The following is a 27,868-nucleotide window of genomic DNA, read 5'->3' as shown; positions in this document are numbered from 1 at the left end:
TATTTTTTCATGTGTGGTACCTTTGTATGGCGCATGTGCAAATCAGCTGATAAAAGTCAAGCGTCCATCTTGCTGCTGTCATTTCGCCTTCCTACGCGGTGTCCGCACTTTCTGTGTCGAATTAATTATGTATTGTCAATGAAAAAACATTTGAAAAAACATCTAAATATGTTAAACCGAGTGTACAATAATGTGCCCGTGTTGTGGGAATAAACACTGTGTAAAAGTTCAATAAATAAATAAGTGATTAATCAAAACACAAAAAAGCATGTAAGTTTTGTTGTATCGATTTTGTATTATTACTTTTACCACAGGTAAATTTATGCAAGGAAAATATACATTCCGCAAATGTCTTTTAATGATTCAAGGTTGTTGTTTTTTATGTTATAATATGTTTATCTCCACGATTACCTTCGTTTTTTTTCGATTCGTGTAGAGTTTTGAAGGCGAACAGATAAATATTGACTTGTCTTGAATATTGTGCAAAAAGTATTATTCATATTAATTGAAACGGAAATATAATTAAAATTATATTCGGTCATTGTCATAACAATAATTAGTGTATGAAATAACCAAATATTTGTGACTATTTTGCATTTTTCTTAGACATGAAACTTGTAATGCCAGGAAATATTGAAGACAATAAAATTTTGCACAAATTTACTATCATTCGTATTCACCGATTACATTATTTTATATATTGTAATAAAAACCATCCACAAAATAATTAAATAATTAAAAAATTATGTATAACTTATTTTCCTGAAAATGAAGCCAAGTTCTTGTTAGGTCTAGTGGTGTTGAGAAATATTGTAGACGATAAAATTTTGCACATAATTGCCAAAAACAATGGCAATAAATCCACGTAGTTTAAGTTGATGATTAATTGTCATTTTCTTAAGACTTAAATCCTTGCAGAGTTTTGATCTGCTATAAAATATTATAGACCTCTAAATTTTACATAAATGGGCCCAAAACATTGTTCATATTAATCGAATGCTTTACTATATGTGGTAAAAAATAATCGATGCACAATTATTTTTCACTGCTTTTTCTGAAATGGGGCTAAGTACCTGTTGGATCTTGTGGTTTCAACAAAATATTGTAGACAATAGAATTTTGCAAAACCAATGGTATGATCATCTATCATGTACAAAATAATAAATTGTTGATGATTATTTGTCATTTTCTTTCAACTTGAATCCTTGTAGAGTCTTGATCAGCCATAAAATATTGTAGTAATCTAATTAAGGCACAGTTGTGCCTAAAACATTCTTTTATTAATCATATGCTCTACTATATATTGTAAAAAAAAATTAATGCACTAAATGATCAATTATTTGTAAATCCTTTTCCTGGCAATGAGACTATTTTTTCTGGTTTATTTTATATTGTAGATAAAAATAATTAACATTTAACTGCAAAAAATATGGAAAAAACTCCATGCACAAAATAATGAAATGTTTATTTTTTTTGAGACTTGGATCCTTGTAGGGTCCTGATTTGTTATAAAATATTATAGAGCTCTAAATTTTAAACAATTGTGCCTAAAACATTATTCCTCATAATCAAATGCTTTACTATATATCGTAAAAAATCCATGCACAAATGTTGATGCCTATTTTTTACTTTCTTGAGGCGTGAATTCCTGTAGAGACTCTTAGAGCTAAAATATATAGTAGGCAACTAAATATTAATGAAATATTGATGCCTTATTTTAATTTTCCATATCTTGTTAGACATCCTTCCATGTAGAGTAAATGAATAAATAAATAAATATTTATTTGCTCTACAAGGAAGCATGTCTAAAAATTAACAAATAAGGATTCATTAAAAAAAGTCATTGATAATAGATTACTTGCAGAGTATTTAGCTGTTACTGTAAACACTTATAATTTGCCAAATTTTGAAATAAATTTGTCAAAAGCAGAATTTTATACTTAAATGCTATATTATATATTATAAAAAACAAGTCGATAATATTCAATCTATGCACAAAATGATACATTTAAAAAATGCACAAATTTGAAGCATGAATAAATTACAAATTAATATTCATAGCTCTATGGAAAGCGCTCAGGCATATTTACCAATTTCAATTGCGATTTTAAAGTATATCAAGTTAATTAAGGACAAATATTAATAGTAGAACTTGTAGATAATCTAATTTACAACACATTTTCCAAACACACCATTTATATCAAACAAACATAATGTAATAGTTCTCTCTAATTTATAAAAGTCTTGCATATTTGCAAAAATCAGGATGCATCCTGGTTCTGTTTGGGACTTTAAGATAGTCCGATTTCATATATTAGGGGGAAGTCTACTAATGGCGGACACCTAAGGTTATTTATAAATAAATCATAAAATATTTAACGAAATGAAATGATTTATGTTAGATAACAAAGTTAGAAATCAAACGAAGTTAACAAAACCGCAATCTTTGCTAAAAAATAATTAATACTGTCAATCAAACTTTGGTATCAAAAAATATGATTTTGAACAGTGGCACCTAGTACCGGACATTTCAAAATAACCTGCATTGATCATATATGTAGCCATCTCCACACTCTGGAATGTCTGCACATGTGTCTTTGACGAATATTTTTACATATTGCAAAAAAGTCACTATTCATCCACCCTTTTGGCTAGGCCACACCGATGCCCTCAACTGGTGCATTCACCATAAGCTTTTCATTCTTCGACTAGGAAATACGAAAAATGGGGGTATGTAGTGACCGTTAGCATTCATACAGAAGTAAATTAAATAATTGGAATAAATTAAGTATATTATCACAAAAAATATTAAAATGTTTACTGTCCGGCACTAAGGGACGACTTAGTGTCCGGTGCTAAGGGACAGACATTTTTGTTCATTTGGTGACACTTACTAAAATTGGTTAAAAGATCTAATAATATTTTACCATTCTACTGATAACAATCAAGTACAATTTTCATCTTTGCATACCACTCAAATGTAAATGCATAAATATGCTAGAAAAGCTATTGATATTTAGGTGACGCCGTGATTTTGCGCCTAAAACAGGAAAGGGTTGTTCTCGTCGTGGCCGTGGGCGTCACAGGCGAGGTTTGGCGCGTGATCCTGTATCTGTGTGCTCCCAGTGCCCCTTTCATTTGTATTTTGAAATAAGATTTATACTTGCTTAAATAATACGTGTTAAATAGAGTGTCCGGTACTTGGTGCCGTCTGGCGTTACAGGACTTCTCCCTATTTAATATAGACTATTTAATTTTATACAAATTTGATGAATATTTTATTCGTCGAATATTAGTTACAAGATGTAGTAAACAAATGTGTAAACGTGTTGGAAGCCAATTGATGATATATGAGTTAATCATCTATATTCAAGTACTATTTTAAAGTACACTGAGTTGTTGAAGGACTTTGTGATTTCAGAAGGTATTATAGGCTATTTATTTTTGTACAAATTTGCTGAATGTTTCATATATTTTAGACAAAAAGCTTGAAAGCTGCAAGGGATTTAATAAATAATCACACAAGTATCAATTTCACTTTTGGATTCCCTTCATCTATGTTAAATTATCTATTTTATATATATATATATATATATATATATATATATATATATATTGCAATTTAAATGGTTTTTAATATTTTTTTAAGTTAATTGGATATTTTTTCGCACATGTGCAACCTGAAACCTTGTATTCGCGTTCGTCGTATTGTTTGTTATCTCTTCAGTATTGTTCTCGTATCAGATAAAACCGGTAATATAAATTAAAGGCTGCGAATGAAATTAACAGAGTCGAATTGTTCAAAAAAATTACTAAAAATTACATGATTTTCTATAAATGAATCAACTTCTATCATAAGAATCCGTCAAAACCAGACCGGCGAGATGTGTCTAGATATGTGTCTTCTTATTTACTCGTATGAGTATGTAGAAATGTAGTCCTCGAAACTATCATGATACTAGAAAAATTCGCAGATAATTTAATTTTGTACAAGTTTGTCTAATATTTTACAGAAAATGAGAGCATTTTTTCCATTATCAAACATGAATAAATTTCATCGAAAATTCTTTTGAAAACTTTAATTCCAACTTTCTTCAGTTCGGTGATAAATCATTGCATCTAAATCCTGATCCTCGAGAAACCGAAAAAGGATCAGGATTTGGGATTAGATAAAAGTTAGTAATTGAAGGACACGCCGGCTTTTTAGGACATTTACCTCTAAGGGTCGACGAACTTTACAAGAGAGATGTATTATATTTTATTTACCAAGCCCTAGGGATATAGAAGGAAGGACATTTATAAAAATGCCAATATTTGTATGGAGGACGAAAATTAATTTGTTTTTATTTATTATGAAAGGCACATTTAATGTTGATAAAATATTTGACAACATTAAATATTTTTCTACATAATTATATTTTTTTTATAATTTTAATATATTATATTCAAATGTATCTTTTAAAATGGTAAATATTAGCAAAAACTGATGTTTTATTTTAAGCAATGAAAAAACTTATTTTGTTTTTGAATGTATGCAAGTAAATACAAGCTAATAAATATAAGAAAGTTATGTATTTTTTATCGTTGGATCAAATTTAGCACTAATTTTGCAAAAATTCGCATAACACCTCTATTTATCAAGTGTACTATTTTTAGTTAAGACCTCTTATTTAAATTTATCTTATCAGTCGTATTTTAAACTCTCTTATCAGCTCTATATTGACTAACCCAGTAAAAGGTGGCCGAATGCGGATGAGAATAATTATTTTAAATTATTAAACAAACATACGGCACGTGTTAAAATAATAACAATATTTTAAGTATTATTATCATATTACCTATAATTTACTTCTAATTAAATTTTTCAGTTTTGAGAAAGACAATCTTCTAGTTTTGTGAAAAACAATTAGATCAAATAGGATTTTCATAGAGGAAAAATTGTTTATTTACATAACTAATATGCTTTATAGAGCACATCGCTGATATGGAAACAAATAATAGGATTTATAGATTTTTTCATAAAATCTTAAGATATAAAAATGCTTACAATACAGCACTGTATTTTGGTATCATTTTTTTCGTTGATTATAATCAAGGAGCTCCACAGGTCGTACTGCTTGTACTAGGATAATGCAATTTGTACTGTTATTCCTTAAAGGGCAAAATTGATGATTATTTTAAATTTGAAGATTTTTTCAATCTTTGCTCTTGCCAGTACTAATAATTTTATACACAAACTAGCTGACCCGGCAAACGTTGTTTTGCTAAATAAGGTATATTCTAGACAATTTCTAGAGAATCAAAAATATTAATACTTTAAGTGTATAAGGATGTGTTGTTTGAATGCTATATACAATGAAGTATTATAAAAACAATAAACCCCATTGGTTTATCTATATTTTGTCAATACAATCAGAACTCCTATATGTTCCATAACCGAATAAAGTGTGTGTTAAAATCCGGAGTGTTGTATTGTTCATATTTAACATTTAACATAATATATATAAATATATATATATATATATATATATATATATATATATACTAGCTGACCCGGCAAACTTGAAACGGGCAGGTGGCAAAAAGATTTAAAGCCTTATTATAGTTTTAAAGGTATTTTACAAAATAATTACATTTTTAACTAATGCTTAAAAACTACCAACGGAAGAAAATACTTTTATTATGGATTCTCAAAGATTACCGTTTATCACCCCCATTTCAAAGATTACCGTTTTCAAATCAAGCTTGTAGCTGGCTATAAATCTTTTTTCCTTTACTTTCAAATATTGTTGTTAAACAATGCTTAACTTTACTGATTTTTGACAAATCGGTGGTTGGCCTTTTTAACCCCGGACCTTCATATATTACTATCTATTCTGCGATAAATTCTGGGAAATTATAAATGGAAAAATGTTATTCGACAAAAGGTCCATTTGATCGATAATCCAAAGTCCGGATAATCCGAAGTCCGGATAATCCGAAGTCCGGATAATCCGAAGTCCGGATAATCCGAAGTCCGGATAATCCGAAGTCCGGATAATCCGAAGTCCGGATAATCCGAAGTCCGGATAATCCGAAGTCCGGATAATCCGAAGTCCGGATAATCCGAAGTCCGGATAATCCGAAGTCCGGATAATCCGAAGTCCGGATAATCCGAAGTCCGGATAATCCGAAGTCCGGATAATCCGAAGTCCGGATAATCCGAAGTCCGGATAATCCGAAGTCCGGATAATCCGAAGTCCGGATAATCCGAAGTCCGGATAATCCGAAGTCCGGATAATCCGAAGTCCGGATAATCCGAAGTCCGGATAATCCGAAGTCCGGATAATCCGAAGTCCGGATAATCCGAAGTCCGGATAATCCGAAGTCCGGATAATCCGAAGTCCGGATAATCCGAAGTCCGGATAATCCGAAGTCCGGATAATCCGAAGTCCGGATAATCCGAAGTCCGGATAATCCGAAGTCCGGATAATCCGAAGTCCGGATAATCCGAATTCCGGATAATCCGAATTCCGGATAATCCGAATTCCGGATAATCCGAATTCCGGATAATCCGAATTCCGGATAATCCGAATTCCGGATAATCCGAATTCCGGATAATCCGAATTCCGGATAATCCGAATTCCGGATAATCCGAATTCCGGATAATCCGAATTCCGGATAATCCGAATTCCGGATAATCCGAATTCCGGATAATCCGAATTCCGGATAATCCGAATTCCGGATAATCCGAATTCCGGATAATCCGAATTCCGGATAATCCGAATTCCGGATAATCGAATTCCGGATAATCCGAATTCCGGATAATCCGAATTCCGGATAATCCGAATTCCGGATAATCCGAATTCCGGATAATCCGAATTCCGGATAATCCGAATTCCGGATAATCCGAATTCCGGATAATCCGAATTCCGGATAATCCGAATTCCGGATAATCCGAATTCCGGATAATCCGAATTCCGGATAATCCGAATTCCGGATAATCCGAATTCCGGATAATCCGAATTCCGGATAATCCGAATTCCGGATAATCCGAATTCCGGATAATCCGAATTCCGGATAATCCGAATTCCGGATAATCCGAATTCCGGATAATCCGAATTCCGGATAATCCGAATTCCGGATAATCCGAAGTCTATATATTTTTTTTATTGTTTGAACAGCAATCAGAACTCCTATATGTTCTATAACCGAATAAAGTGTGTGTTAAAATCCGGAGTGTTGTATTGTTCATATTTAACATTTAACATATATATATATATATATATATATATATATATATATATATATATACTAGCTGACCCGGCAAACGTTGTTTTGCTAAATAAGGTATATTCTAGACAATTTCTAGAGAATCAAAAATATTAATACTTTAAGTGTATAAGGATGTGTTGTTTGAATGCTATATACAATGAAGTATTATAAAAACAATAAACCCTATTGGTTTATCTATATTTTGTCAATACAATCAAACTGGAAGATTTATACACCTTCTATAGGAAACAGTATAATAAACCATCCAAGTCTTTTTTGGTCTTTCGACTAATTGATTACGTTTCAAGTTTTTCATATTGTTTTTGGATTCTGGATTTTGTGTATAATTGTAAATAATACTACTGAGTTTATACAAAATTTTCAAATTTTTGCGAGGAGAGATAGAAAATAAATATTTAAAATTCAAAAAAGTATTTCTTTTTTTACCTGCTTTTTGAAAAGTTTCAAGTAACATTCGGTGAAAAAAAGTAAATTTAATATAAAGTATATATGTAGAGCAGAGCGAGGCACAAAGGCCCAATTTGACTTTGAGCAAATGTAAACTATATTGTGAAAACCATAACAATTATATCACAGCAAATAACACATATCAAACGAACAATTATCTGAGTTCAGTAAACTGCCTTCTACTTCATCATTGTAGAAATGTGCTTTTTTGCCGTCTTTCAAAAATTTGTTATCTAGACCTTTTTACCCTGTAGGCGGGGTAACTTGAAACGGGCAGGTGGCAAACAGATTTAAAGCCTTATTATAGTTTTAAAGGTATTTTACAAAATAATTACATTTTTAACTAATGCTTGAAAACTACCAACGGAAGAAAATACTTTTATTATGGTTTCTCAAAGATTACCGTTTATCTCCCCCATTTCAAAGATTACCGTTTTCAAATCAAGCTTGTAGCTGGCTATAAATCTTTTTTCCTCTACTTTCAAATATTGTTGTTAAACAATGCTTAACTTTACTGATTTTTGACAAATCGGTGGTTGGCCTTTTTAACCCCGGACCTTCATATATTACTATCTATTCTGCGATAAATTCTGGAAAATTATAACTGGAAAAATGTTATTCGATTATTTAAATAACATAAATAAAAAATAATATAACCATAATATAACCTAGAAAATGTTTTATAAATACCAATGAGCATATAATTATACAAATAAGATCTTTCAGAGCACCGTGTTTGAGAAAAATATGCCAGAAATGCATTTTCATATTAACATATCAAAAAAGTTTATATTTTGAGTCTCTAGTAACACTTGGGGCCCGTTTACTAACGTTTTTGTATATAAATAAAACTACAAACAAAACTACTCACTACAAATTTATCATAAATAAATAATATTCGCGTAAAACATCCTATTAAACGTAATTGAACATCATCTGTCAAAAGCGTTTGACATTTCACGAAATTGCCACCGTCCATTGTTTTATTTAAATTACGCTTCTACAAAAATTTTCAAATTAAAAGTGTAAAGTTTCTACGTGGATTTGAAATAATTTCTCACCTTTTGGACTTTCTCTGGATTGGCACGAATTTTTCAAGACTAAGACTGGCCAAATCGATTTAGCCGTTTTCGAGTTTTATTCGGACATTTGAAAGAGAGCTCCATTTTTATATATAAGATAATTACTTATGAATCAACGATCTTCACATTACAATACAATCTTGTAATTTCCGTAAATTCTGTTTCGAAATGTCTACAGCATAGGTTCCCAAATGATTTTGTGTTGTGGAGCCCTTGGACTTAGCCATGGACCCCTTATTTACTCGATATTGAGTTTTTTTTATAAATCTATAGAAATATGCAAGATTTGTTCACTTCCTAGATACATTCATAAATATTGTATATGGATTTATTATAAAAAGTGTAGTATAAGTAAATATATATTATTAACATGATGTATTGTCATTCACTATCCCATTTCTATTTGTTTTCACTATTTTTTTCGCTGACGTGGACTATTTGAAAATTGTTTGGACCCCCTGGTGGTCCATGTGGACCACTTTGAGAATTACTGGGCTACAGTAACGACTAATATAAAATTTGATGAGTCTTTGCGCAAAATAATAATTTAATTACCAAATTGTTACTCTAAACTAATTTTTAGCTTATAGATTTTGAAGACTTAGTACCACATCTATTTTTTTTGTTGAGTAATTTTTTTGACCTTGCTGTGTAAGAGCATGTGATAAATGACGAAATTTGCAAAACTTTACTAACATGTATATATATATATATATATATTATATTATTTATTTGTTTATTTTTTTATTCAGAACATGTCCATCTTATTACACAACAAACGTGTGTTGAATTTTGATTGTTTGAATTTCAATTAGACACTTTTAATTCTAATCGAATAGTTTTATTAGTTAATTGACTTTCTATTTAAAACATTATTTGAATAATAATTATCAAGATATATGAAATTTTTTCTAGTATTTTGTTTATCACGGTTACTATGGAAACCAAGATTTGTTTATAATAATTATTTAACTTTTTCATATATATTTCTATTCACAATTAATTTAATTGGCATAAATGTATCAGTGCGTATAGTATTAAGTTTTTTTGACTAACCTTCATAGTTAAAACTTTAACTTTTATTCACTTTTCATTTTTAGATTTTAATTTAATATTTCTTTCATAAACGGATGTTTGCGATTAATGCATCTCGGTCTACTTTATTTTTGTGCATCTTTATATTAGAGATTTAGACGAATGAGGATATGCTAATTGTCAACATCCTCTTTAAGAAATACTTTCCTTCGAGTGTGGGATGTGCATTATTATTAATTCGTTTGTGCATTTAATTATTTTAACTCTTACACGCAACTTGCAACATGGCATAATCTAAAATCGCCGTTAAACACATACAACTAGTATGGAAAACTATTTGTAAATTTATGCTCAATATCAAATCGAAGTGGTTTAAAATTACACTCGAAAGTAGACAATTATCATTTAATGTTGAAGTGAAATCTATTGACACAACGAATTATCCAAGTCGGCTTTTATTTATAGCCAAAACACCAGGAACAAATGTAATATTAATAGAATGTGAATTTATAATAATGCGAATAACGGAAACCATATGGTATGATATTGCAATGGGGCAGCCGGTTTGAACCAGCCTGGGCTTCCCAGAGCATCCGGAATTGCCCTGGAGGCTCCGGAATTACACCCAGACAACCAGGCATTGCCCTGTGGCAGCCGGTAAAGTTCTGGGGCACAGTAGCAGTCAAGAACGCGTTCTCACCGTAGATACTTGTAAAGTGTAGGACCGAGAAGAGAAAGCTAATAAATTACCAATTTAACCCTCCGTCGGTCGGCGTGGTCTGGCAAGACTTTTTTCGACTTCAATTAAAAAAAAAAAATACTTCTAGTAGTCCTATCGACTTGAAATTTCTTGACTTATCCTAAAATTTCATTAGCTGTCGATCAATGAAAAAATCAGGACGAAAAAATGTACAGAAGGATAATTATAAGGATATTAACTTTTTTACTTCGAACGGTCGGAGTGGTCTGTCTAGACCACGCATACATTTTGTATGAAATATACGCTTTTTGATATATGTAAACCAGTATTTTGTCTTTTTTCTGGTATTTTCTATTTAAACTGCATTTTATATATTCTTTGCTATGTGTTGTAACATGCATGTTAGTATTTTCACGACGTGAATTCCTTGAAAACCTACCAAACTTATTGGTCATCGCAAACAGTGAAAATCGGATGAGTAATGCGTACATTATCAACAATTTTTCTACCCGTACTGCGTTCGAAAATTTTTTTGGCAAACCTGTAGTGAAATTATGTTTTCAACTTGAATTTTACAGCTCATTTCAACGGCGACGCACCTCATTTCGTTTTCATTTGAATTTCACATTCATTTCAAAGAAGCCGAAAAAGAATAAATATTGTTTTTCATTGATATAAAATAAAAAAATAAAAATAATAAAAAAGCAACGTTTTTTTTATATGATTTGATTTTTTTTATATAATATAATATAATATATACATTTTTTATTATAAGCAAGCTTAACACATGCAAAAGACGGTAAGAAAAAGAAAAAATCAAAACTATAAATATTTACTACTAATAATCGTTAACATACGAGTATAAAACACCATAAACTCATTTACCTCATATAAATGCATGTAAAATGAATGGTGGTCGAGCCAGACCACTCCGAGCGTTCGAAGGTGAATAAATATCCTACCGAGGGAGGGTTAATTAAATAATCTAAAAAAATATCGAGGACGGATGGCTAGGAAAATCCATTGCTTATTTCACCCTTAGCAAAATCAAAATTTACTAGATTCTCGGCCAATTACACAATTTCTTGCTGCTTCATGTCAATAATAATTATCTGATTCAATATAATATCTCCCGTGTATATCAAAATCTATTCTTCTATAATTTGCCAAGTGGACAAGTGCTATGGGCTAATTGCCAAAAACCGATAACTATTACTTTATTTTCATTATTATTATTATTATTATTGTTTTAATTATTATTATTATCACATAGCAGCACTTTGTGTTCTTTGTCGGTAACTATTTTGGGATGGCATGGAAATGTAAACAATTCGTGCACGCCAGAATTGTTTATACTAGAATTTGAATCGTATTAAGAGGTGGATTTAGGAATAATTTTATTACCGAGGAAAAGAGTCACAACATCTAGTATATATAAAGGGAAGTCGTTACTTTAAATACACAACAAAGAAGCGAGAGAATAATAAAAGCTGATTGAAGATATTATATACATCATAGTGACAACGAATTTGTGCATTTATTCATTACATCCATCCTAAAATTTAAATTAATTATCCAATGTGAATGAAATGTTTGGAAAATTTGTACATAATTAAATACTCTATAATATGGTCTAATATTATAAAGCTCTGCATCAACGCACTATGCTTTAAAATGACTTTCGATTACATATAATTATCGTAAAATTTCATGCGAGAATTGTGCATTCATTTATATTCCTATAATTTTTAACCCTTTCCACTCGAATGCCGCCACTCCGGTGTCAAAAATGTGAGTGGAAAGGGTTAAACCACTCGATCAATATGAAAGATGTATTTGGGAAATGTATATAAAATTAAATACTCCATAATTATGCCTAATTTCATAGTCCCCTATAGCAAGTTGGTGAACTTTGAAATCAATTAAGAAAGTACGAAATCAATTCAAGCACTCGGCTTAGAGATTAACGGCTTTAGTCATTAGTATATTTATTTATTGCGTTAATTGTTATCTATAAAACTTTTGAAAATGTATTTGAAATATTCAGTAAATGCTTAGACAATTAAATAACTGTTAATAATTTCTGCCCCACAGCTACTCTGCATACTCCAAAACTGCATACAAAAATGAACATTTTTTTTTATTATTATTACAAGTACTGCTTAACGTTTATTACCATTAGCATGAAATCACTTGTTAATTGAAATTTTCAATAATTTTATTATTTTACCATAAGGGACTCAAGGTCATACACCACTAGTTCTTTCTCTATTTATTGCGAATTTAGTTTAGTTTCTATGCAATCGCTAAAAATAATCGATAATATAACTTATGTACATACACAATATCTATTCTAATTCGGAACGTAAACAAATGTGGTCGGAAAATAGAAATATTTTAGCACAATTCAACGAGAAATAATTTAGAATAAATTTTGTAACCAGTAATAAAGTTCTACGAGATATTTATTTAGAACTAAAATAAATTTATTGATATATTTATTCATAATGCAATACTTAATTATAAACAATATGAGAGTTTCATGAATTATTTAATGTGTATTTAACAGAGATTTTTAAAATCGTTTGCAATTCGAATTTATTTTATTTCTGTTGAATCAAAGTGTTTTTCAGACGTGGTCATGAAATGCAAAGTGTAATAGAATTATTTATAACTCAAAATTTTGTGAGGATGGATGCTTACATTTTCATCATTTTTAGAATTTGTTATAATAGATACATTCAGGGCTAATTTGTGAAAATAACATGGATATAGTACATTTTTCCATGCATATGCATGTGCAGTCTGCAGCAGTAGAATTAAAAAAAAAAGTTGTAATTAAAATTATTTATGAATTTTATTATTTTTTGCAAAAGATACTTAAATTTCAAATCGGAATACAAACTATCAGTCAGGAATCTTGTAAATTAACAAAAATATGTGTACACGTTGCTCTATGAGTAGTTACACTATCGTGTTCGTATTTCTAAAGTGATAATTATTTAAATATGAATCCAATATTTGCATATATATAGGTATATATATATATATATATATATATATATATATATATATTAGTATTAATTTTTATGGGAGTCCCCATTCGATCGAATATTCATATTAATGACCTCACGGGTCAAATTTGGCACAAACACTTGTTCATTTTTTGTCCACATTTTTTATACACATATTTCAATATTCAATAAACACACACACATATATATATATATATATATATATATATATATATATATATATGTGTGTGTGTGTGTGTGTGTATACATATTTATATAATTAAAACATGTATACAATAGTTGTAATTGTAAAAAGATATACAACATAGCAGTATGAATTCAAACTAATAAAAAATATTTATATTGTTATAAATAATCATGTAAATTGTTTAATTTGTAAATAAACACATTTCTTGTTTGTTTAAATAAATAATTACAATAACAAACAGGAACATTAAGATAAAGTTTAGTTTACTCTAGCTGTGTTTCGTACGAATATTATTTTATTTTATTTGTACATATTTATTATCTAAGTATTTTAATAAGATTATTGTTATTTTTTTTACTTCCTATAGTTGATTAATAATACCAGCCTGAGTCACCATATATAATGCCTAAATATATATGATTTCGGGTTGTGATATATGAATTCGGGTTGTGTATCTTAATTATATAATTAAATGAAAGTTAATTAGACCAGTATCTTGATAAATATTATTTTCCAACACCTGATTAGTATGAAAACAAACAAATATATGGAAAGACATAACAAATATTAAGGCCATTAGCAGTTTTTGTTTAATGAGCGTAAATGTTCATTAGCGAAAGATTCAAATGGAATAAACAATATGTGTCCGTAAATACACACACATGCACACACAAACATACACATATATATATATATATATATATATATATATATGTATATAAGGAATAATGTGCTCTTTGCTGATACAAATGCATACGAAAAGTTATTACAAAGTTTAAAACAAAATTGCAGTTTTCCCTTAATTATCTTACAATTTTTCTAATGAATATAAAAACATTTATTTAACGTATTAGTTCTCACTGTATCTATTATATCGAAGGGTTCTAACATTAACAAGTGTTTTTCACAAAATTCTGAATTCTAATTTTTTTTAATAAAAGCTTGCATATTTTTGCTGTTTATATTCAAAGAACTTCACAGGATGCTCCTTTTGTGTTACGATCTGGAAATTCCAGTATTTTTTCATTGTAGTATATAGTATAATAATAAACAGTTTATTTAATGAGTCTCCAAACATAATATTGAGTTGACCACGATTATATGAAACTCTGCACTTTTAGATTTTATTTTGCATAATACACATATGTGTGAAGAATCGTTTCTATTCAAAGAGCTCTACAGGACGCACGGTTCGTACTACGATCTTGTCAGTGTCTCTAATAAAATATAAAATATTAAAATTGATTAGTTTTTTCTCAAAATGTTGAGTTACGACGAACTAGATCATAAAACAAAAATTCAAGGCACTAATAATTCTATCAGACTTCATATATCTTGACCGTATCTTAAATCGATTCATATCTGTGGAAAATTGTTCTAATTAAAGAAGCTTCTTAGGACGTACAGTTTCTACAACGACCTTGCAATTCGAACATAATATACCTTGATGTGCACATGACTATAACAAATACTAAAATCTTATATATAATGTAATATATAAGATTATTATAAGATTATATGTAATGTTATATATATATGTAGATTTTAATATTTTTTAAAAGAAAAGTACGCAAGACGCGACCGATTTTTGTGAGCTTAGGAATTCATAGACAGGGCGCATTGTGTTATAAATTTCTAATTCTCAATGTCCTTCAACTATTTAATGAATCTAGTTTAATATATCGTCACAAATATCGATTTTATAAGATATCCACGTCCTACACATTAATTATGAACAAATCCTCTGATAAGAATCGATTGAGTGTTTGTATGTGATAATAACAGGTGAGTCATCTACATACAAAATTTATTCAAATCGTGCAAGGTTGAGGGCATTATAGACAGAGAGCAGTGGAAAAAATCGTAGATCAGGAAATCGAATTATACAGAGCGTTTTTTTTACCAATTTCAGATCCAATCTTCTAGACACCATCTCTATATATATTGGCCAAGAGGTATTCCCGCGATGTCCACACCGCTCGTCGACAATCCCCTCAATCCCTTTTGACACCGATCCGGAAGCCAAGGATGAAAACCATCATCATCATCACTGACTTCGTCATCGATTCGATGATGAACTAGAAGACTGATCTTCATCTTCATCTTCGAGATGACGAAGAAGTTGGAGTTCAACTGGCACATACCAGTGCCAGATGCTCTTCTCAAGGGAGATGTCTTCGATAGATGGACGGAGGATAAGGACAGCACGGATTTGGAGCTGAATTGCACCTTCAAGGTGGACGAGTATGGGTTCTTCATCTATTGGAAGAGCGAAGGAAGGGTGAGTAGAAAGTAGGAAGTATCAAGGAATCTAATTGTATATGTGTGAGCAAATGAGTATGCAAAGTGGAGTTAGAGTGTGTTTAACATATGGCTTCGAAAATCTATTAACGAGATTACGTTTTAGGTTTCTCCTTGAAGTCTGTTTATTGGATTTGCTAATTTAATACCAGTATTTATGGACTTCAGGCAATAATCATTTATATATATTTATATGTGTGTGTGTATGTGTGTGTGCAGATGTATATTTATATACATCTTAAATATTGTTGTTTGCTAAGAAAAATTGCGGTTCTTGTTGAATTATGTGATTATGCAAGCCATCATTGAAAATATTGTTGACAACTACAAAATAACCATACAATGCACCAAGTTCAGAAATTTTGATAAACAATACTTATTTTTTACCATTATATTTCGTATATGGCATTTAAAAAACCCTAGAGCTGAAAGATACCACAAAAATGCCTGGAATTTAAAAAAAATACTAAGTTTATTGAGGTGCTTTGAAATTTTCTTATTTCTATAGATTCTGTTAACAATTCTTTGATCTTTGCTGTTTTTTGTGAATTATTCATTATATCATGATGCTTCTTCAAAAACAATTCGATCAGCATTCAATCAAATGATTCAAATCAAGTCATACGTTAATTATTCCTAAAATTCTATCAATAGATCTATATGTAAATAAATTCTATTCTGGTATCACACTCAACAAACACTAACAATTTTATCCAATCTCCTAAACTATTTTTATAGATCTACTATCATCGACCCATTTCAAATCAATTACAAGTCTATTTGTCTCGTAGTCGTAAAAACCGCAAGTAAACATAGACAGGATATAAAATTATCTACTTTTAGGCAAAAATAGATCAATTTCACCTGATAATTAGTCAATGTTTTCCATCTTGTCTTTGATCTTTTTTCCAGATGATTACCTCACGGTTAATATTTTTTCTGGTCGGATGAAAATAGTTCAAATTATTTTCGTGTAAATATTTTTGCACGATTTTTAATTCTATAAATAAATAGTTTGTTTGTATAGTCGTAAAATTATCTGTCGATATCGAAATTATTTTTGAAAAGGAATTCTATTAATTCAGTATGAGTAAAATTTTAATATTCTATTTTTATTTTATTTCACCAAAGCCATTCGCCAATATATTTGGAAGATGTTTTCAAATTATTAGTTTGCGTGATACAATTTCTAGAATACCTTGCTGATGTTTGCTTGATTTTGTTAATGTGTGCTTAATAATTCTGCTGTTTGCTCAGCTTTACTGAAATGTGATAATATTTTGTCGATTTTTGCTTGATTTTTGATAATTTTTCTTAATTTTGTTTTTGTTTAATTTCTGCAGTTTTGTTAAATTTTGAAAATTTTTACAGAATTTAGCCCATGTTTACTTTATTTTGCTGACTTTGCTTAATTTTCCTGACCACTGCTTATTTTTTCAGACTATTGCAAAATTTTTTATAATAATCCTATTTGATTTGTCATTCTTCGGCATTCATAATATTTGGCAATGTTCCTCGAATTCTTTAGTCGTTATATTGGCGCCAGACAATTGGACGTCTGATATAGTGAATTCTTATTCATCGCTATTGATATTTTAAAAATAAAATTGACTAATTTTATTTTACCATTTGGCTAATATTTTTTCCCATTATTTGCAGGAAGGGGACGTCATCGAGTTGTGCCAAGTCAGCGACATCAGGGCGGGTGGTGTGCCGAAGGTAAGCAATAGATCGATTTACTAAATTTTAAAGCCGAAATCTTTGTATGATGTCAGAAATTATTGGTCCTCGTCTAAGGACAATGACCCGTCTCAATCGGTGAATAAATCGTCAACGTTCTCGATTTGATGTCTCTTCCTCGATTAGATGTCTTCTCCTCGATTTCAATTCGTCATATCTAAATTATACTTTGTTTCTTATTTTACGACAGGCGTTTTGATAAATTCGTCATTTTTATCCACGGTTTATTGCTTTTGTGTGCAGATCAGGGAGGAAATGATAAAGGGTAGTCGACTTGTGCTCAATCGCTGAGTCGATGAACCCATAAAGAAAAATGTCTGTGGAAAAGGGAAAATATATATTTATATTTACGCTTTACTTACTGATAAATTAGTTGTATTATAAAGTTACATAAAATCACAATTGTATAGTCGTTCTGGAATAGATCGTAAAATATATTTGCAGGAAAAAATTATCATTTGCGTTCGCGAACTATTTGCATTTTTTTATGTCTTTACAGAATTGTTATTATTTTTTGTTTCTTCGTAACATTTTTTGTAATTTTTTCGTTAATAATTGATTCTCTTGCATTCTAAGTTTTATTACTTATTTAATTGCTTGCTGATTTTTGTTGCGTTTTGATAGGTTTATCTGCCTTTTTTGTCAAGGATTTTATCTAGATTCTAGATGCTGCTATTTTATTATTTGCTGATGTTTTTGTTTGCTAGTTTTCCAATGTGTGCCGATTTTTTTAAATTGATTATTTAAAATTTTCTGGTTTGCACATGCTTATTTTTGTTTCTGAAATTTTTAATTTGCTTTTTTTATTTCGTAATTGCTCATGCTTAATATTTACTTGTTTTCAATTTGAATTTTTTTGCTATTTATAATATTGATGCTTGCTGATCTTCTTTGTTGAAATTTTAGTCGACTTATAAAAATCTATACTTTTATAAAAATTGGTGACTGTCTTGATAATACTGACTAGTCTTGAAAAGTGAAAATGAATAATATTAACTAAATATTTAGTAATACGTTTCCTGAATTTTACTGATTTTTATCATGTGAATCTGGTTTTAAAGCAGTTGTTAAAATTTATGATTTTAGACTAAACATCCTTGTAGATTATGATGACACTTCACACTGTTTAATAACGGGTTCATTCCCCTAATTCCGCTCTGCGAAAATATGTATATAAACTGGAAGTTCACTACCCTTTCGAGTGGCCCCATAACATTAGGAAAATCCTACTCCACGCCAGCGTCGTCATTTCCCATTTTTCCTCCTCGTTATAGCGCAGTTTTTATTATTAATATTATATAACCTCTAAAGATTTATTTCTTTCTCGGCAGCAAAAGGGGTTTCAGATTCACTTTTTTTATTATGCCAGTTTTAATGTCCCACCGACCACTCTATTGTTGTGGATGTTGTTGTTGATGAGGTTGTTGGTTTCAGGAAGGAAGGAAATGGGCCATAAAATTTGTACGAAAAGGCGGATGAAAGAAATTAATGAGCAAATGAGTAGATGTTTCTTTTTGAGATAGTAGTTATGAGAAGTAATTTGAGTCAATTCCGAGTAAAATTTTTTGTAATTTTTCAAAAATGTTTTTGCAATATTTCTATGTATATTTTATATAGTTTCATTTCGTTTTATAGAATTTTCATTTTTTTTAATATTTGCTAATACATAACATATATTCTGATAACTATATAATTACGACTTCACAATTACCAGATTACATAATTAGCTAATAATATAATTAAGCCGATATTGAAATTATTCGATATGGATATATTAATTAAAGTTAATATTTTAACTGATTAAACCGAGTTGAGTTCCTCAATCAAAAAGTATCTAATTTAATAATATGGTATTGAAATTAGTATGGCACCTGTAGAAAATTGTACCTCGTCTTCTCCTGTTCCAAACACGTATAAGATGAGAGTCATTTACTCTCTCTCTAACCGCCTACAAGAAATAGGATATTCTTGAAGATACTTTTAACAAATTGCCGATTTTCGCCTAGGCCATTGACTTAGTTCTCTATCGGGTCGTCGAACTCATTTTCTTCCAAAAGGGGTTTTTCGTCCTTGGAAACAGAAGGATAAAACACGCACGGGTGTGCTGGGAATAGGGAGATAGAGGCAAATGGAAAAGTTGATCATTTACAGTGGTTTATGTAATATTATTAAGTGGTGTCATTCTTTCCCTTATCAGGAGCCTAATTCGAAGTTGACAAATCAACTCCTGGCAAAGCATGGAGATTTGGCATCTCTGGAAGAGAAGTCTTTGACAATTTGCAGCGGAACAGATTACATCAACATCAACTATCAGCATGTGATATGCACAGATGCTGAAACTGCCAAGGTGGATACTTATCTCTTTTAGCTAATTTGATATTTTTAGGTTTTCATCGTCGATTGTAATTCTTCGTCTTTCCTTTTCATCTTTATTAGTTTTTCTAGTAGTACTTCAAATAGTTTCAAATATTTTTTTCTCAAATTTAAACACCTTTTATTAATTTTCAACCATTTTCGTAAATTTTCAACCATTTTCATAAATTTTGTGTCAATTCTATGAATTTTAAATCAATTTTATGAATTTTGAGTTTTTATAATTCTTGAAACTTCATAAATGTTGCATCGTTACTATATAACAACGAACCATTTTTATAAATTTTTATCATCATAAACTTTCATAAATTTGAAACTTTTTCCAATTAATGATAATGGTCATTTAATCAATTTTGATCCGTTTTTATAAATCTTGATCGATTTATATAAATTCAGAACTTTTTTTATAAATTTCAAATATCTGTATGAAATTTGAAAATTAAATATTTTTATAAAGATTTAATTCTATCATTACTTTATATTTTTATTAATTTTTATGATGTTCAGCCCAGATTTAAATTTGATACTCTTTTCGTAAAATTTCAACAATTTCTATTACAAATTTAGTAGCATTTTTATAATTATGCAATTTTTATTGATTTTTTGCTATTTTATTGATTTTTTACTTTTTTCTTCAGATATGGCTGGATGGGCTGAGAAATATCACACACAATGTCAAGGCGAACAACTGTTGTCCGATGACTTGTCTAAAAAAACAGTAAGTATTTATATACTCATTTGATCTGTGTTTCCAAATCAATAACTTTTGATTTGATTACAATTATTTTCACTATCATCTCTTTTCTTCTTTTAGTTGGATGCGTCTAGGTTTTCTGGTTGATCCTAAAGGCAAGGTTCCTGTGAAGGTGGTGGCTAGAACTTTTGCCTCAGGAAAGACGGAGAAGCTAGTCTATCAGTGCCTGTCCGAACTGGGATTGCCTTCAGGCAAGAACGATACCATGGAGAGGGAAGATTTTACCTTCGATAAATTTTATGCCCTGTACCATAAAATTTGTCCAAGGAATGATATTGAGGAACTTTTTAGACAAATGTAAGGGAAAATATTTGATTATATAGATATATAATGATATTTATTCATAATTTCTGTTTCTAGTACCCAAGGAAAGGCGGATGCTATCAGCCTGGAACAGTTCATAAATTTCCTGAATGAGAAACAACGTGATCCGCGTTTAAACGAGATTTTATATCCGCTTTATGACGAGAAACGAGCTTCAGAAATTATAGTTACATATGAACAGGACGAACAAGCAAGAGCTGAGAGTAAGTGATAAATTATTTTGAGTATTACTTCATTTAGGTTTGTCATGATTTTTCTTTAATGGTTCATTGCTTCTCCTCTATGTAGAAAAATTGACCAAAGACGGATTGATCCGTTATTTAATGAGCGACGAGAATGCACCCGTATTCCTGGACAGATTAGACTTTTACATGGACATGGAGCAGCCACTCTCTCACTACTACATCAACTCATCTCACAACACTTATCTGTCTGGCAGACAATTTGGTGGTAAGAGCAGTGTGGAAATGTACCGACAGGTAAGCGTGATAATAATAATCCGACAAATCATGATGAGATGGTAAAAATCTGATTGTGAATCTATTTTCTCTAGGTTCTTCTAGCTGGTTGCAGGTGTGTGGAACTTGATTGCTGGGATGGTCGAGGGGAAGATGAAGAACCAATAATTACCCATGGTTTGGCAATGTGTACGGATATTCTATTCAAGGATGTCATTTATGCCTTGAGAGATACTGCTTTTGTCACGAGCGATTATCCTGTGATACTCTCTTTCGAAAACCACTGCTGTAAGGCTCAGCAATACAAACTAGCTAAATACTGTGATGAAATTCTTGGAGACCTCCTGTTAAAGGAACCTCTACCAGATTACCCAGTGAGTGTGGTTAAAATATTGATGCACATAATTTTAGAATAGTTTTTGTAATTTTTCCTTTATATAGCTTGAACCTGGTCAGTTACTTCCTCCTCCGTCTATGCTTAAACGAAAAATCTTGATAAAAAACAAACGCCTAAAACCAGAAGTTGAGAAAGTAGAATTAGACCTCTTTAAACAAGGTGAGTTTGTGATAGGCGAAGAAGAAAAGGAGGACGCATCTGCTATGATCAAAGAAGTGGTGAGTTTATATATCACAGTTTATATATCATATCAGTAAATTTGACATGTAATTAACTTTTTTTTTTATTTTAGCCAAATTTGACTGAGCCGATACCTGCGGATCCAGTAGCTGCCGTTGCTGATGAAGTAGGAGACGTCGCACCTCCAATTCAATATACAGGATCCACGACTAATGTTCATCCTTGGTTGTCGTCCATGGTAAACTACGCGCAACCTGTGAAATTTCAAGGATTTGATGTTGCAGAGCGTAAATATTTATATAATACTCCTTGTTCATCCTAATATTATGCATTACAAATATTAAATCTTTGTTTTTAGAAAACAATATACATTATAACATGAGTTCCTTTGCGGAGACTGCTGGTATGAATTATTTGAAACAACAAGCAATCGATTTTGTCAATTACAACAAACGACAAATGTCCAGGATATACCCCAAAGGCACCAGGGCTGATTCTTCCAACTACATGCCACAGGTAAAAATCCTATTAACTCAACAAGCATGCAGAAGAGAGTTTTTTACACAATTTTTTTTCAGATTTTCTGGAATGCAGGTTGTCAAATGGTGTCTTTGAATTTCCAAACATCGGATCTACCAATGCAGTTAAATCAAGGTAAATTTGAATACAATGGTAATTGTGGATATCTTTTAAAACCTGACTTCATGAGGAGAGCTGACAGAAGTTTTGATCCATTTGCCGATGCTCCTGTTGATGGAGTTATTGCTGCTCAATGTGCAGTTCAGGTAATAAATATAATTCTAATATTTATATTGTTTAGGTTTTCATAATTCCATTTCTATTTTAGGTGATAGCTGGTCAATTCTTGTCAGATAAGAAAGTAGGAACCTATGTAGAAGTTGACATGTATGGTTTGCCAACTGATACAATAAAAAAGGAATTCAGAACTCGCATGGTTCCAGCAAATGGTTTAAATCCTGTCTACAACGAAGAACCATTCTTATTTCGCAAGGTAAGGTAAACTATTTTAATAAGTTTTTGATTTTTATTGATGAATAATTGCTTTGTAGGTTGTTTTACCGGATTTGGCAGTTTTACGTTTTGGTGTCTATGATGAGAATGGAAAGTTGCTAGGGCAAAGGATTTTACCGCTTGATGGTTTACAAGCTGGTTATCGACATATATCTTTGAGGACTGAAGCTAACTTTCCAATGTCTTTGCCCATGTTGTTTTGTAATATAGAGTTGAAGATTTATGTACCTGATGGATTTGAAGGTAAAGAAAGATACAAATTATTTTCTATTTTGATGTTAGCAAATGTTATTGTTTATTTTTCCTCTAGATTTTATGGCAGCATTGTCAGACCCTAGAGGATTTTTGGGCGCAGCAGACAAGAGAATGGATAATATGAAGAACTTGGGTATAGAGGATACAAGTGGACAAGGTGATTGCAAGGAAGAGAAAAAGGAAGCCAAGAAGGAAGGTAATTTCATCCACTATTAAAAGTATTAATCAAATTCAGAACCTCATTTCTGTCCCTGTTTTCAGAGCCTCCACTGGTCTTTGAACCGATAACAGTGGACTCGTTACGATATGAGAAAGGCTTCCAGAAGACGGCCAAAAAGCAACAGAAAGACTTGGAGTCATTGAGAAAGAAACACATGAAGGAAAAAAATGCCATGCAAAAGGCTCAATGCAACGCCATCGAGAAGCTGATCAAAAACAGGAAGTACGAATTAAAATTATTAATGTATGTATTTATTTATTTTAGTTTGCTTATTATTTAAATAAAACTCTAATTCATAAGATTACAACAATGAGTAATGTACAATTAATGAATTAGTTAAATTTTTTAATATCGCTTTTAAAATTTTTATAACAAGAACTTGTTTGCTATAAAAAAATTATAATTAGCTTATTTTTATAACATGATTTTGAACAAATATTTTATTAAAAAAAAGAGGCTAAGTTTTATGGGCTGAAGTCTTATTTTTCCTAAGAATCTTACTTTTCTATTAGGAGGTTTTGAAACTAGTATCTTAGTATTGTTATGAGCTTTGAGACCTCAGTTTCAAAACAAGAGTTTAGTATTAAAGCTTCATGTAAATAGGCTTGTGTTTGCCATTGTAACAAGATTTTGAACTTTGTAGTTTCAATTGCGTTTTCAAAGTACATGTGGCTGCTTAATGTTAGAAAATGCTGTAAAATATTCAGTTATGCTTAAATTTGCCAAATATTTCATTACTATAAGATGCACGTTATAACAGTTACAAGAGTTGTAATAAATAATTGTATAATGCACAATTGAGTACATTGGGCTAATGCACGATTTTATTTATAGCACATAGGGCTAATGCATTATACTACTTATAGCACGGCAGGCTAACATCGTAATGATCAATTTACATAAATCGCTGTAACAATTTAAGGGTCGATTTCAGAGGTGACATGTGCCAAGATCCTCTTGTCCGGCAGCTGGTCTCAGAGCAGACCCAGCAATGGAGCGAACTGGCCGAGAGGCACCATCGCGAGGAGTGGAATCTGCTCAAGACCCAACTGGCTGATCAGCAGGACGTGCTCAAGAGGCTGATGGAGGCCGCCCAGTTAGCGCAAATGAAGCAGCTCGAAGCAAAACACGAGAGAGAGGTGAAGGAGATGAACTCGAGGCAGGCGAAGGCTTCGGTGGAGACGTCGAAGGAGGTCGCCAACGATAAGACGCTGAAGACAAAAGGGGAGAAGGACAGGAGACTGAGGGAGAAGAAGCAGAACAATATCAAGAAGTTTATGGACGAGAAAAAGGTAGATGGGCGAATAAGTGACCACCCCCTTGAAAGTACTCAACATTTTCAAAAATTAAAATCTTCAATATTTAACTTTAATTACCTCAGCAATTATAATTTCTAGTATTTTAATATTTATTAATATTCAAATCAGCACAATTCAATACTTCCAGTATTTAAAATTTTCAATAATAAAATTATTTGAATTATGCAAAGTTCAGTAGTAGTTCAATTCTAAGAAGCATAGTATAGTATTATATACCAAAAATGGCATACTATTTGCTAATAGTTTATTCATTAGTTTAATAAGTATATTTTGATTACATATTAATTATATTATTTTAGACTGCTGCTATGAAACAAAATCGAGAAAGAGAAAAATTGAAAGTGACACACGATAAGCAAATGGAGGACCTATCCAGTGATGTACAAAAGGTATCTAAAAATCAGCGTATATATATATATATATATATATATATATATATATTAATATAATTTATCTTTTATATTACTATTTTATACTGATTTTTTTCTGTTTCAGTTAATCGAAATGTACAAAGTGGAAGAATCAGAATACGAACTGAGTTCGAAAAGTGAATTTTACGCGTAAAACAATTTATTTTACTCAACCCATGTCTGCCTGAATGCTATTTAAAGTTTATGTATATTTTTATTTAATGTAATGTATTTGTTGTAACTTTTAATCGGTTTATTTGTGCATAATTAAATTGTCTACAATATTGTCAATTATTATACATTACCACGAAATATTTATTAATTGCAATAGTAAATGAAGATAAGATTGCACTAAGATTGCTCATAGTTCTATGAAGTTTACACGTACTATAAATAGTTTATCAGGTTAATATGGGTTGATATTTTTGAGTTTTCTTTACCAAAGAAATGGATTGTTACAGACAAAAAAAAATGGAATTGCCAGATTTTTTGATAGAAATTAATTTCTGAATCTCGGGAGCAATTTTTAGATTCAACATGGTTGTCTTGTGTCTATTAATAAATTAATTAATAATTAATGATAAATATGATCGTGATGCACATAGATGTAATTATTAATAATTTGTTGTCTGTTATGTATTTTATTATTTATTGTTTAAGATAAATGAAAGTGTGAATGACGAATGAACCATGCTATATTAACTTTTATTAGCCTTTCGGCGCACTTATTTATTATTTATCTCATAACTTTCATATTGTACATCTAATATAAATAGAATAATTAGAGATTTTGCAGGACTAAATACAGTATGATATTAATTAAGATCATAATGCTGTACAAAAATTCTGTCGATTTATAAATCGCCATAGTAAACAACTTTTAGTCAGTTAGAATTATTTAAGGCTAATATTAGTTAATTTTTTTTAATTGTAACATTTTTATACAAATTAATATTTTTTTTAATATTTCGATGTTCTATTAAATAATAATAAATTGATAACAAGATTTTATTAACTATTTTTGTAGTACTTATGAATATTTATTTGCAAATTTTTGCAAAAGTACACATGTGTGATTTGTGCTCGGATGTACTATATATTGTTGTCATTTTGTTTAATTTTTAACAAGATCTGAATGTTTTAATATTATTTTATTTAAATGTAAGAAATTAAGCCTGTTATATAGGCATTGTGGAAGCCATTGATTTTGAACACTAAGAGAAACAATTCATGAGCTGAAAAGATTACAAATAGTGTTCTTGGAGATCGAAATTTTTGGATTTCGATAAGTTATAAATATTTTGAAATATAAAAAATCAATAGGTTGCTTCACTTCATACATATGTAGTGTTTTTATATATTTACATAGTAAACCTATATTAGCCAGTATACTATTAAGTCACTTAAACCTATATTAGCCTGTATACTATTAAGTCAATAATGACACTTTTATGTATTTATTTTTTATTTCACGTCTAAGTTTTAAAGGGTTTATTTAACATACATAAAGTATTTTGTTCAAAATTAAATATTATATTTTTGACATAATATTATATAGTTACTCTGTACACTTATAGATAAATGGCAATAGTAAATGACTAATAGTCTAAATAGCTAATATGGGTTATATTGTTAATAGAAAATTCTTTATATGAAATTTTCATTCAAGTCTGTATATTTATATAAGATTTATTACATAATGTTCTGTTAAGTTTTAACTGTTAAGAATAATATTATTATGTTTTTAATATAGTTTGTTCCTTAAATGTTCTATTTAGTGTTAAATTTAAGCCTAAAATTTTAATGACGATATTCCAATTGCACTACGGATGGCCCTAATTAATTAAATTAATTTAAACTATAAGTAATTTATTACCATGGACCTAATATTAAAATATAGAATGTCATAAAGTTATAAAATGTTTTAGTTTGATGAACCTATTGCTGATTAAACTTATTATTTTTAATAAATATAAGATTTATATATTTTTTGTTAATTTCGAAAATCGAAAATGAAAATTTTTATATATCTTTACGTTTGAAAGGTTTCTGAACATTTTGGCATACCTTAGAAAAAATGGATGTGTGTGTGTGTGCGGATACAAATTTTCGTCGAAGATTTCAGGAACACCGATCAACCGATTTGAATAATTCAAAAAATATTCGATTCGTATTGATAAGGAGACGTGCTGATTAGTTTTTGGCAAAGTCAGGTCTAGCCGTTTCGAAGATACGGGGCAAAAAGTGCCAAAAACGGTAACTCGGTTTTTAAAAGAACGGAGCGTCCATAATTTAAAAAAAATTTTACTTGTATTGACAAGATGAAGAACTGATCAAATTGGAA

At 30.3% G+C, this 27,868-nt stretch overlaps 1 protein-coding gene across 5 annotated transcripts; it reads left to right on the top strand.

Annotated features, from left to right (window-relative positions):
• Positions 1 to 99: 99 nt before the first annotated feature.
• LOC113375403 (1-phosphatidylinositol 4,5-bisphosphate phosphodiesterase) lies at positions 100 to 26,291 on the top strand. Of its 5 annotated transcripts, XM_026615342.1 has the most exons (20): positions 100 to 270; positions 15,674 to 16,042; positions 17,722 to 17,781; positions 20,000 to 20,149; positions 20,814 to 20,893; positions 20,990 to 21,226; positions 21,290 to 21,456; positions 21,542 to 21,732; positions 21,807 to 22,085; positions 22,153 to 22,326; positions 22,401 to 22,575; positions 22,647 to 22,804; positions 22,867 to 23,073; positions 23,136 to 23,300; positions 23,359 to 23,563; positions 23,631 to 23,771; positions 23,837 to 24,038; positions 24,718 to 25,087; positions 25,414 to 25,503; positions 25,610 to 26,291. In XM_026615342.1, exons 2-20 carry the CDS (start codon positions 15,872 to 15,874, stop codon positions 25,676 to 25,678), a joined length of 3,291 nt encoding a protein of 1,096 aa, XP_026471127.1. In that variant the 5' UTR covers positions 100 to 270; positions 15,674 to 15,871; the 3' UTR covers positions 25,679 to 26,291. The 5 variants fall into 5 exon arrangements, with proteins under 5 accessions (XP_026471127.1, XP_026471148.1, XP_026471141.1 ...); XM_026615363.1 differs by lacking the exon at positions 100 to 270 and having other exon boundaries at positions 15,872 to 16,042; positions 23,837 to 24,017; positions 24,730 to 25,087; XM_026615356.1 differs by lacking the exon at positions 100 to 270 and having other exon boundaries at positions 15,872 to 16,042; positions 23,837 to 24,017.
• Positions 26,292 to 27,868: the final 1,577 nt, after the last annotated feature.

Source organism: Ctenocephalides felis, unplaced genomic scaffold, assembly GCF_003426905.1.
Source record: "Ctenocephalides felis isolate EL2017-DRISC unplaced genomic scaffold, ASM342690v1 CF-g0.4_SCAFFOLD_00845, whole genome shotgun sequence".
In the NCBI taxonomy this organism is placed as follows: Eukaryota; Metazoa; Arthropoda; class Insecta; order Siphonaptera; family Pulicidae; genus Ctenocephalides; species Ctenocephalides felis.
Note: the sequence above shows the minus strand (reverse complement) of the source record. Positions and strands in the feature narration are given on the sequence as shown.

What these genes read in the sequence shown, in the direction of transcription:
- LOC113375403 (XM_026615342.1), top strand. Translation starts at nt 15,872, where the DNA reads ATGACGAAGAAGTTGGAGTTCAACTGGCACATACCAGTGCCAGATGCT. An exon ending in AGGATTTGATGTTGCAGAGC is followed by an intron (nt 22,576 to 22,646) that starts GTAAATATTTAT and finishes CTTTGTTTTTAG; the next exon opens with AAAACAATATACATTATAAC. An exon ending in CTTCCAACTACATGCCACAG is followed by an intron (nt 22,805 to 22,866) that starts GTAAAAATCCTA and finishes ATTTTTTTTCAG; the next exon opens with ATTTTCTGGAATGCAGGTTG.